Below are 12,995 nucleotides of genomic sequence, written 5' to 3'. Positions count from 1 at the left end.
GAGGAGACCTTACTACTATAGGGGAACACAGAGGAGACCTAACTACTATATGGGAACACAGAGGAGAACTTACTACTATATGGGAACACAGAGGAGACCTAACTACTATATGGGAGCACAGAGGAGACCTAACTACTGTATGGGAGCACAGAGGAGACCTAACTACTATATGGGAGCACAGAGGAGACCTAACTACTATAGGGGAGCACAGAGGAGACCTAACTACTATATGGGAACACAGAGGAGACCCAACTACTATATGGGAAAACAGAGGAGACCTAACTACTATATGGGAGCACAGAGGAGACCTAACTACTGTATGGGAACACAGAGGAGACCTAACTACTATATAAGAACACAGAGGAGACCTAACTACTATATGGGAACACAGAGGAGACCTAACTAATATATGGGAGCACAGAGGAGACCTAACTACTATATGGGAACACAGAGGAGACCTAACTAATATATGGGAACACAGAGGAGACCTAACTACTATATGGGAGCACAGAGGAGACCTAACTACTATATAAGAACACAGAGGAGACCTAACTACTATATGGGAGCACAGAGGAGACCTAACTACTATATGGGAGCACAGAGGAGACCTAACTACTATATGGGAGCACAGAGGAGACCTTACTACTATAGGGGAACACAGAGGAGACCTAACTACTATAGGGGAGCACAGAGGAGACCTAACTACTATAGGGGAGCACATGGAAGACCCAACTACTATATGGGAAAACAGAGGAGACGTAACTACTATATAAGAACACAGAGGAGACCTAACTACTATATGGGAGCACAGAGGAGACCTAACTACTGTATGGGAGCACAGAGGAGACCTAACTACTATAGGGGAGCACAGAGGAGACCTAACTACTATAGGGGAGCACAGAGGAGACCTTACTACTATAGGGGAACACAGAGGAGACCTAACTACTATAGGGGAGCACAGAGGAGACCTAACTACTATATGGGAGCACAGAGGAGACCTAACTACTATATGGGAGCACATGGAAGACCCAACTACTATATGGGAAAACAGAGGAGACCTAACTACTATATGGGAGCACAGAGGAGACCTAACTACTATATGGGAGCACAGAGGAGACCTAACTACTATATGGGAGCACAGAGGAGACCTAACTACTATAGGGGAGCACAGAGGAGACCTTACTACTATAGGGGAACACAGAGGAGACCTAACTACTATAGGGGAGCACAGAGGAGACCTAACTACTATATGGGAGCACAGAGGAGACCTAACTACTGTATGGGAGCACAGAGGAGACCTAACTACTATATGGGAGCACAGAGGAGACCTAACTACTATATGGGAGCACAGAGGACACCTAACTACTATATGGAAGCACAGAGGAGACCTAACTACTATATGGGAGCACATGGAAGACCCAACTACTATATGGGAAAACAGAGGAGACCTAACTACTATATGGGAACACAGAGGAGACCTAACTACTATATGGGAGCACAGAGGAGACCTAACTACTGTATGGGAGCACAGAGGAGACCTAACTACTATATGGGAGCACAGAGGAGACCTTACTACTATAGGGGAACACAGAGGAGACCTAACTACTATAGGGGAGCACAGAGGAGACCTAACTACTATATGGGAGCACAGAGGAGACCTAACTACTATATGGGAGCACAGAGGAGACCTAACTACTATATGGGAGCACAGAGGAGACCTAACTACTATATGGGAACACAGAGGAGACCTAACTACTATATGGGAACACAGATGAGACCTAACTACTATATGGGAGCACAGAGGAGACCTAACTACTATATGGGAGCACAGAGGAGACCTAACTACTATATGGGAGCACAGAGGAGACCTAACTACTATATGGGAACACATAAGAGACCTAACTACTATATGGGAACACAGATGAGACCTAACTACTATATGGGAACACAGATGAGACCTAACTACTATATAAGAACACAGAGGAGACCTAACTACTATATGGGAACACAGAGGAGACCTAACTACTATATGGGAACACAGAGGAGACCTAACTACTATATGGGAACACATAAGAGACCTAACTACTATATGGGAACACAGATGAGACCTAACTACTATATGGGAACACAGATGAGACCTAACTACTATATAAGAACACAGAGGAGACCTAACTACTATATGGGAACACAGAGGAGACCTAACTACTATATGGGAACACAGAGGAGACCTAACTACTATATGGGAGCACAGAGCAGACCTAACTACTATATAAGAACACAGAGGAGACCTAACTACTATATAAGAACACAGAGGAGACCTAACTACTATATAAGAACACAGAGGAGACCTAACTACTATATGGGAGCACAGAGGAGACCTAACTACTATATGGGAGCACAGAGGAGACCTAACTACTATATGGGAACACAGATGAGACCTAACTACTATATGGGAACACAGATGAGACCTAACTACTATATGGGAACACAGATGAGACCTAACTACTATATAAGAACACAGAGGAGACCTAACTACTATATGGGAACACAGAGGAGACCTAACTACTATATGGGAACACAGAGGAGACCTAACTACTATATGGGAACACAGATGAGACCTAACTACTATATGGGAGCACAGAGCAGACCTAACTACTATATAAGAACACAGAGGAGACCTAACTACTATATAAGAACACAGAGGAGACCTAACTACTATATAAGAACACAGATGAGACCTTACTACTATATAAGAACACCTAGGAAGACCTAAGTACTACATGGTGGCTCCGCAGGAACTAAATGTATGGGGAAAAGTGGGTGTAATGTTTATATGAAGAGGTCCTAATAGTAATATACACTGCTCAAAAAAAATAAATTGAACACATAAACCCCACAATGTAACTCCAAGTCAATGACACTTGTGTGAAATCCCACTGTCCACTCAGGAAGAACACTGACAATTAATTTCACATGGAACAGACAACAGGTGGAAATTATAGGCAATTATCAAGACACCCCAAATAAAGGAGTGGTTCTGCAGGTGGTGACCACAGACCACTTCTCAGTTCCTATGCTTCTTGGCTGATGTTTTGGTCACTTTTGAATGCTGGCGGTGCTTTCACTCTAGTGGTAGCATGAGACGGAGTCTACAACCCACACAAGTGGCTCAGGTAGTGCAGCTCATCCAGGATGGCACATCAATGCGAGCTGTGGCAAGAAGGTTTGCTGTGTCTGTCAGCGTTGTGTCCAGAGCATGGAGGCGCTACCAGGAGACAGGCCAGTACATCAGGAGACGTGGAGGAGGCCGTAGGAGGGCAACAACCCAGCAGGACCGCTACCTCTGCCTTTGTGCAAGGAGGAGCAGGAGGAGCCCTGCAAAATGACCTCCAGCAGGACACAAATTTGCATGTGTCCACTCAAACTGTCAGAAACAGACTCCATGAGGGTGGTATGAGGGCCCGACGACCACAGGTGGGGGTTGTGCTTACAGCCCAACACCGTGCAGGACATTTGGCATTTGCCAGAGAACAACAAAATTGGCAAATTCACCACTGGTGCCCTGTGCTCTTCACCGATGAAAGCAGATTCACACTGAGCACATGTGACAGAGTCTGAAGACGCTGTGGAGAACGTTCTGCTGCCTTTAACATCCTCCAGCATTACTGGTTTGGTGGTGGGTCAGTAATGGTGTGGGGTGGCATTTCTTTGGGGGCCGCACAGCCCTCCATGTGCTTGCCGGAGGTAGTCTGACTGCCATTAGGTACCAAGATGAGATCCCCAGACCCCTTGTGAGACCATATGCTGGTGCGGTTGGGTTCCTCCTAATACAACAATGCTAGACCTCATGTGGCTGGAGTGTGTCAGCAGTTCCTACAAGAGGAAGGCATTGATGCTATGGACTGGTCGCCCGTTCCCCTGAATCCGATTGAGCACATCTGGGACGTCTCGCTCCATCCACCACAGACTGTCCAGGAGTTGGCGGATGCTTTCGTCCAGGTCTGGGAGGACATCCCTCAGGAGACCATCCTCCACCTCATCAGGAGCATGCCCAGGCGTTGTAGGGAGGTCATACGGGCACGTGGAGGCCACACACACAACTGAGCCTCATTGGGACATGTATTAAGGACATTACATAAAGTTGGATCAGCCTGTAGTGGGGTTTTCCACTGTGATTTTGAGCGTGACTCCATATCCAGACCTCCAGGAAAGGATTTCATATGATTAGTTCATTCATTCAGATTTAGGACGTGTTATCGCAGTGTTCCCTTTATTTTCGATCAGCGGTTTGGTACCTAACTACTATATGGGGGCACCAAGGAGGCCTAATATTACTGTATATGGAGCAAAATAAACATGTCTTATATTTGGGTCCAAAGAAGCCTAACTACTATATGGTGGCACAGGTGGTAAAGAGGAAGCCTTACTACTCTGTGAGAACAGGAAGCCTGTCTACTATATTGGGGCATTAAGGGAGCCTAAAAATTATATGGAGGACACATAGGAGGCACGTCTACTACATGGAGGACACATTTGGGGGGACGTCTGCTACATGGAGGACACATAAGAGTCACGTCTGCTACATGGAGGACACATAAGAGGCACGTCTGCTACATGGAGGACACATAAGAGGCACGTCTGCTACATGGAGGACACATAAGAGGCACGTCTACTACATGGAGGACACAAGAGGCACGTCTACTACATGGAGGACACAAGAGGCACGTCTACTACATGGAGGACACAAGAGGCACGTCTACTACATGGAGGACACAAGAGGCACGTCTGCTACATGGAGGACACATATGAGGCACGTCTGCTACATGGAGGACACATTAGGAGGCACGTCTGCTACATGGAGGACACAAGAGGCACGTCTGCTACATGGAGGACACAAGAGGCACGTCTGCTACATGGAGGACACATAGGAGGTATGTCTACTACATGGGGGTATAGTAGATGACCTAACGACTATGGAAGGGCAAAGAGGGGGCAGCAAAAAGTTACCCTAACTACTATATGGGAGTGCAGATGGGGCCTTAATAATATCTAGGGGGTTTACTTATTTATGGGAGCACAGAGGGGACTACATACTAAATCAGGGCACCGGGGGAGCCCTAACTACAAAAGAGAGGAATTTATACTATATGGGAACACAGAGGAGACCTAACTACTATATGGGGCACAAGGAGGACCAACTACTGTATACAGGCACAGAGGGGACCTAACAACTATATGGGGGCAAAGCTACTATATAAGGGGCACAAAGGAGGGCTTACTACTCTATGGGGGCACAGAGGTGGCCTCGCTACCATATTGGGACACAGATGGGTCCTTAATACTGTGGGGTTCTGAGCTTGGGTTTATATTGGCCCGTTTCCATTTTGGGGTCTTATTAGAGAGCGAATGTAAGTCCTGCCCATTTATACAGCACATTCCTCCATTTCATAGGCCGCTCTTTTGGTGTCCATAACCTAGAGGCTAACCCCCCCCCCCAAACTGGCAGCTACAGGCTACGGACTCCAACAAGGAACGGGCTGGACATATTCGTACCAGGAATCAGTGACTGTTAACTCTGCCCCCTGTGGGAGGAGACTGGAGGCCACAACCTTCTATAAAAAGACCTTTATTATCATCTCAGGTGCATCGGTTTAAGAAAAACTTCAAAATAAAAAAAACAAACCAGCAGATTGAGCGATAAAATGGCCCAAAAATATAAAAAACAAATCTACAATTTGTAACCAAACGTATAAAAAACAAATCTGTAAAAAACTCAAAAGAACCGATCCAGCGCGGAGCGTGTACGTCTGAGGGCCCGAGAATCCTTCATTACACAGGCACTTAGTGTGAGGTGCGGGGGTTACATGGAAGACGCTACAAAAACAAAACAAGCAACAAAACAACCGAGAAGCCCACCTCAGGGTCAACGGGGTCCGCTCAGGACGGGTGACCAGGAGCTAGGACTGGGGGTCTCCTCAGCTCGGACCAGGATACAACTGGTAGTCAATCAGAAATAACCTAGACCCAGGACCGGTGGTCCCTCGGCCATGACCTAGACCCAGCACCGGTGGTCCCTCGGCCATGACCTAGACCCAGGACCGCTGGTCCCTCGGCCATGACCTAGACCCAGGACCGCTGGTCCCTCGGCCATGACCTAGACCCAGGACCGCTGGTCCCTCGGCCGTGACCTAGACCCAGCACCGCTGGTCCCTCGGCCATGACCTAGACCAAGGACCGGTGGTCCCTCGGCCATGACCTAGACCCAGGACCGGTGGTCCCTCGGCCATGACCTAGACCCAGGACCGGTGGTCCCTCAGCCATGACCTAGACCCAGGACCTGTGGTCCCTCGGCCATGACCTAGAACCAGGACCGGTGGTCCCTCGGCTATGACCTAGAACAGGTGGTCCCTCAGCAATAACCTAGACCAGGACTGGTGATCCCTCGGCTATGACCTAGACCCAGGACTGGTGGTCCCGCTGCCATGACCTAGGTGCAGAACTGGTGGTCCCTCAGCATAGATCGAGACCAAGGACAGGTGGTCCCTTGGTACAGGCCTGGAGCCAAGAATCATGGTCCCTTGGCAGGACCAGTCAGTCACATTAGTGTTTAGTTGGCTGCACGTCCCTTTTTGTTGTGAGTCGTGTCACACAGGTAGATTAAGGCTACGTGCCCCATTGTAGTGTGATTGAGCATCCCCCCCAAAGGCTGCGGTGTATAGGGGCGCTCAATGCGCAGTGGGTGCCATGTGACACCACCCATGTGACAAGCCCTTTAGGCACTTAATTCTGCAGCCTAACGCTGAGCAGTGAGAACTACGAATACGGACATCCCCCTCACCGGAGCCTGGACAGACCCCTCCTGAAGTAATTGGGCCCCATCTCAGTGAATCTGGCCCCCGTGCCCCTGAGGTGGCTTCAGCTCGTACCGACACGTGAAGTTATACATTAATCTGTGAATAAATATGTTCCTAGAAGACGTGTAACATTACTGACCGCCGTACGTACATACATACATACATGGAGGACGGCGGCGGCAGCTGCATTGTGCTTTGTTATGGAGGGAAGCCCCTCCCCCGAGGTGTATTGAGGGAAGTCCCTCCCCCAAGGTCCATAATGTCAGCACCAGTCACAGCCACACATGGCTGCTGTAGTGTACAATGTCCGGTCGGGGCTGGCCCTCCCTGAGGCAGATTCTGTGTTTGTCCCTGGTGTCTGCCCTCACCCTGTGGCCTCACATCTTGCTGTCAGCAGCGGAGGAGGAGGAGGAGTCTCCCAGCGTGTTGGCAATGTCGCTGAAGGAGGGGCGGTCTTTGGGGCTGGAGGCCCAGCAGCGCTGCATCAGCTTGTAGTAACGTGAGGAGCAGTTCTCCGGAGACGACAGCTTCAGGGATCCACCCTGTAAACCTGCAACCAAAGAGACAACAGTGACCAGAGGATGCCCCTTACGGGCCCCGGAAAGGAGGCCAAAGAACACGCCCTATGGCCCTAGAATGGAGGCCAAAGAACATCCTACATGCCCCGGAATGGAGGCCAAAGAACACCCCCAATGGCCCTAGAATGGAGGCCAAAGAACACCCTACAGGCCACGAAATGGAGGCCACCTACCGGCGAGAACTTGGTCATCCGCCATGTCCGTGTACGGCATCTCTCCCAGGGTGAAGACCTCCCACATTAAAATCCCGAAAGACCAGACGTCTGATTTGGTGGAGAAGTCGTCATCTTGCACGGCCTCAGGAGGCATCCAGCGCAGCGGTACCCAGGCCTGGCGCAGGTGGTAGTATTCACTGAAGACAAGCAGCAGAGAAGGTGTCATACATCAGCCCCAGGGCAACACCACGGCACATGGTCAGTGCAGATACGGCCGGACTCACCTGTTGTAGACGTCTTTGTTCAGCCCCAGGGCGGACACTTTCACCACTCGCTGGGCGCTCACCAGACAGTTTCGTGCTGCCAAGTCTTTATGTACAAAGCGATGGTTGGAGAGATGCTCCATGCCCAGAGCCACCTGAGAACACAGCGCCACCTGGTGGAGAAGAAAGCAATGACAGCATGAGGGCCGAGTGGCACCACAATCCATCACCGAAATGGTACCACGACCACATGAAGCCCATGCAGGCCGAATTCCATCTACCCAAGAATCACCACTCCAAAACATGCACTACCTTATGTCCTAAGTGCCTCACCCCCTCTGCCCCCAGGCCACACCCCCTTGCCGATATCCCGCCCCTCTGGTCCTAGTATCTCACCTTCTGTTTGGTGCTCAGAGGCTTCATCTTGTCGTCTTTGCTCTTGGAGATTCTCAGGAATTGTTTCAGGTCTCCCTATATAAGAGAAGAGGAGCGGTGAGTGACCCGGCGGGTGTACGGGAGGCCGGCGATCTCATCAGGTTACTAGGCAGCGCCCGTTCTCTCACCAGGTCCACGTATTCCAGGATCATGTAGTGCGGTTCCATCTCGCAGCACTGACCGAGCAGTCGCACCACATTGTGGTGATTGAGTTTGGAGAACATGTCCAGCTTCCGCCTGAAGTCCATCTGCAGCTGCTCGTCGCGGGTCTGTAGCGCCTTCACCATAACCACCGCGTCCTTCGAGCCGGAGTCGATGCCCTGAGCCTTTGCCAAGAAAACCTCCCCGAACTCCCCACGACCTGCGGGTGAAAAGAGGCTGAGTACTGTGCAGGGACGAGGCCATTCCTATGTCCAGGCTGGAGGGGCACTCACCCAACGTGGTGATGGGGTGCAGGCTGCCACGGGGGAAGGTCATCTTGTCTCCGGAGCTCATCCTCTTATTCCCCAGAGTGGTGAGAGGAACCTCCTCCGGGATTTCTGCCGCCACCTGCCCGTTCTGTAGTGTAGCGCCCCCTGCAGGAGATAAAACCATCAGCACCATGTAGTGAAGGGAGGAGGAGAGGCCTGGGCCGGCACCTCACCATTCAGACACTCCATCTCTGGCTCCTCCCCCTCGTTCTTGCCCAATCTTCTGGCTTTCCGTCTTTTCTTGCAGTAGAACATGAGCCCCAGGACGATGATGATGTACGCCACCGCCGCCCCCACCGACAGCCCGATCGTCTGGATCATCTTATACGGAGCGCTGGAATCGGGAGCCTCCCGAACACTGGGCTTATCTACAACAACAGGGAAGACTGTGATCTAATAGATCTTTTCAGAGGATCCCTCCTGATCACTCATCTATTCAGAGGATCCCACCTGATCGCTGATCTATTCAGAGGATCCCACCTGATCGCTGATCTATTCAGAGGATCCCACCTGATCGCTGATCTATTCAGAGGATCCCACCTGGTCGCTGATCTATTCAGAGGATCCCACTTGGTCGCTGATCTATTCAGAGGATCCCACCTGATCGCTGATCTATTCAGAGGATCCCTCCTGATCGCTGATCTATTCAGAGGATCCCACCTGGTCGCTGATCTATTCAGAGGATCCCTCCTGATCGCTGATCTATTCAGAGGATCCCACCTGGTCGCTGATCTATTCAGAGGATCCCTCCTGATCACTGATCTAGTCAAAGGATCCCTCCTAAATCACTGGTCTATTCACAGAGGACCCCCCCCCCCCCCCCCCCGATTTATTCACAGAGTATCCCTCCTGATCACTGATCTATTCAGAGGATCCCCCTGATCACTGATATTCACAGAGGATCCCCCTGATCACTGAGATCCTTCCTAATCACTGATCTATTCAGAGGATCCCTCCTGATCACTGATCTATTCAGAGGATCCCCCTGATCACTGAGATCCTTCCTGATCACTGATCTATTCAGAGGATCCATCCTGATCACCGATCTATTCATAGAGGATCCCTCCTGATCACCGATCTATTCATAGAGGATCCCTCCTGATCACTGATCTATTCACAGAGGATCCCCTGATCACTGATCTATTCACAGAGGATCCCCTGATCACTGATCTATTCACAGAGGATCCCCTTTATCACCGAGATCCTTCCTGATCACTGATCTGTTCAGAGGATCCCTCCTGATCACTGATCTATTCACAGAGGACCCCCCCGATCACTGATCTATTCATAGGATTCCCCCTGATTGCTGATATATTCAGAGGATCCCTCCTGATTGCTGATCTATTTATAGGATCCCCCTGATCACTGATCTATTCAAAGAGGATCTCTCCTGATCACTGATCTATTCGTAGAGGATCCTGGGGCTATTCCTGATCTATTCGTAGAGAATCCTTGGACTATTTCTGATCACTGATCTATTCATAGAGGATCCCTCCACCCCAGACTCACCTACAACGTAGAGGAAACAATCGCGGTGCTGGATGTTGCACACGTTTCCAGCAATACACGTATATTTCCCAGAGTCCTCGCTGGATACGTGATAGATCACCAGGGATCCGTTTGGCATAATCTGGACCCTAAAGAAGAAAGTAAAGATGAGAGAAGATCCCACCGTATGTGGCCCCCAGCACAGACCTCAGTGGGGGGGTGGGGCTTACCGGCTGTGAGCATTGGTGGCGTCCAGCATGCCTTCCCGTCCTCTCCACTGGACGTGCGGGATGGGGTCCCCTTTGGCCTGACAGTGCAGCGTCGCCGTATGGCCCTGGTAGACGGTCGTGTTCTCGGGGATCACATTGAAGCTGATGTAGACTGGAGCAGAGGACAAGGGGTTACAGGGATCACAGCAAAAACTCTCCCCCTCTCTGTACCCCCAGATGTCAGGGGGACCCACCTGCCACAACCAGGGTCACAGACGCCTTTATCTCCCCCTGCTGGCTGTTGGAAGCAGTACAAGTGTAATTTCCAGCATCGCTGCGGCTGACCCGGCGGAAGTGCAAGTGCCCGGCCTCAGAGTCCACGTGAGAGGGAAGAGGAATCCCATCTGATGAGAGAAGGACAGGGTCACACCGGTGCATGCTGGGATATATAGTGTGTGAATAGATGGTGTAGTATGTGATGGATATATATATATATATATAATGTATAAAGTGTGTGAATAGATGGAGTGTAGTATATGATGGATATATATATAATGTATATAGTGTGTGAATAGATGGAGTGTAGTATATGATGGATATATATATATATATATATATATATATAATGTATATAGTGTGTGAATAGATGGAGTGTAGTATATGATGGATATATATATATATAATGTATATAGTGTGTGAATAGATGGAGTGTAGTATATGATGGATATATATATAATGTATATAGTGTGTGAATAGATGAGTGTAGTATATGATGGATATATATATAAATATAATGTATATAGTGTGTGAATAGATGGAGTGTAGTATATGATGGATATATATATAATGTATATAGTGTGTGAATAGATGAGTGTAGTATATGATGGATATATATATAAATATAATGTATATAGTGTGTGAATAGATGGAGTGTAGTATATGATGGATATATATATAATGTATATAGTGTGTGAATAGATGGAGTGTAGTATATGATGGATATATATATATATATATAATGTATAGTGTGTGAATAGATGGAGTGTAGTATATGATGGATATATATAATGTATATAGTGTGTGAATAGATGGAGTGTAGTATATGATGGATATATATATATAATGTATATAGTGTGTGAATAGATGGAGTGTAGTATATGATGGATATATATAATGTATATAGTGTGTGAATAGATGGAGTGTAGTATATGATGGATATATATATATATATAATGTATATAGTGTGTGAATAGATGGAGTGCAGTATATGATGGATATATATATAATGTATATAGTGTGTGAATAGATGGAGTGCAGTATATAATGGATATATATATATATATATATAATGTATATAGTGTGTGAATAGATGGAGTGCAGTATATGATGGATATATATATATATATATATATATATATATATATATATAATGTATATAGTGTGTGAATAGATGGAGTGCAGTATATAATGGATATATATATATATAATGTATATAGTGTGTGAATAGATGGAGTGTAGTATATGATGGATATATATATATATATAATGTATATAGTGTGTGAATAGATGGAGTGCAGTATATGATGGATATATATATATATAATGTATATAGTGTGTGAATAGATGGAGTGTAGTATATGATGGATATATATAATGTATATAGTGTGTGAATAGATGGAGTGCAGTATATGATGGATATATATATAATGTATATAGTGTGTGAATAGATGGAGTGTAGTATATGATGGATATATATAATGTATATAGTGTGTGAATAGATGGAGTGCAGTATATGATGGATATATATATAATGTATATAGTGTGTGAATAGATGGAGTGCAGTATATAATGGATATATATATATATATATATATAATGTATATAGTGTGTGAATAGATGGAGTGCAGTATATGATGGATATATATATATATATATATATATATAATGTATATAGTGTGTGAATAGATGGAGTGCAGTATATAATGGATATATATATATATATATATATATATATAATGTATATAGTGTGTGAAAAAATGGAGTGTAGTATATGATGGATATATATATATAATGTATATAGTGTGTGAATAGATGGAGTGTAGTATATGATGGATATATATATATAATGTATATAGTGTGTGAATAGATGGAGTGTAGTATATGATGGATATATATATATAATGTATATAGTGTGTGAATAGATGGAGTGTAGTATATGATGGATATATATATATATAATGTATATAGTGTGTGAATAGATGGAGTGTAGTATATGATGGATATATATATATATAATGTATATAGTGTGTGAATAGATGGAGTGTAGTATATGATGGATATATATATATATATATAATGTATATAGTGTGTGAATACATGGAGTGTAGTATATGATGGATATATATATAATGTATATAGTGTGTGAAAAGATGAGTGTAGTATATGATGGATATATATATATAATGTATATAGTGTGTGAATAGATGGAGTGCAGTATATGATGGATATATATATATATAATGTATATAGTGTGTGAATAGATG

At 46.3% G+C, this 12,995-nt stretch overlaps 1 protein-coding gene across 1 annotated transcript; it reads right to left on the bottom strand.

Moving 5' to 3' along the window:
• Positions 1-5,629: 5,629 nt before the first annotated feature.
• On the bottom strand, positions 5,630-10,856 carry PTK7 (protein tyrosine kinase 7 (inactive); the record flags this gene model as incomplete). Its single annotated transcript, XM_056553510.1, is given in 10 exon segments — positions 5,630-7,404; positions 7,606-7,784; positions 7,872-8,023; positions 8,247-8,321; positions 8,414-8,646; positions 8,720-8,860; positions 8,929-9,123; positions 10,265-10,392; positions 10,474-10,624; positions 10,707-10,856. Coding segments are annotated over 10 exon segments (1,577 nt in total), but the record flags the coding sequence as incomplete, so codon positions are not given.
• Between the last annotated feature and the right edge of the window lie 2,139 nt (positions 10,857-12,995).

This window comes from Hyla sarda, unplaced genomic scaffold (assembly GCF_029499605.1).
Source record: "Hyla sarda isolate aHylSar1 unplaced genomic scaffold, aHylSar1.hap1 scaffold_320, whole genome shotgun sequence".
Lineage (NCBI taxonomy): Eukaryota > Metazoa > Chordata > Amphibia > Anura > Hylidae > Hyla > Hyla sarda.
This window is presented reverse-complemented; position numbering and strand designations above follow the sequence as displayed.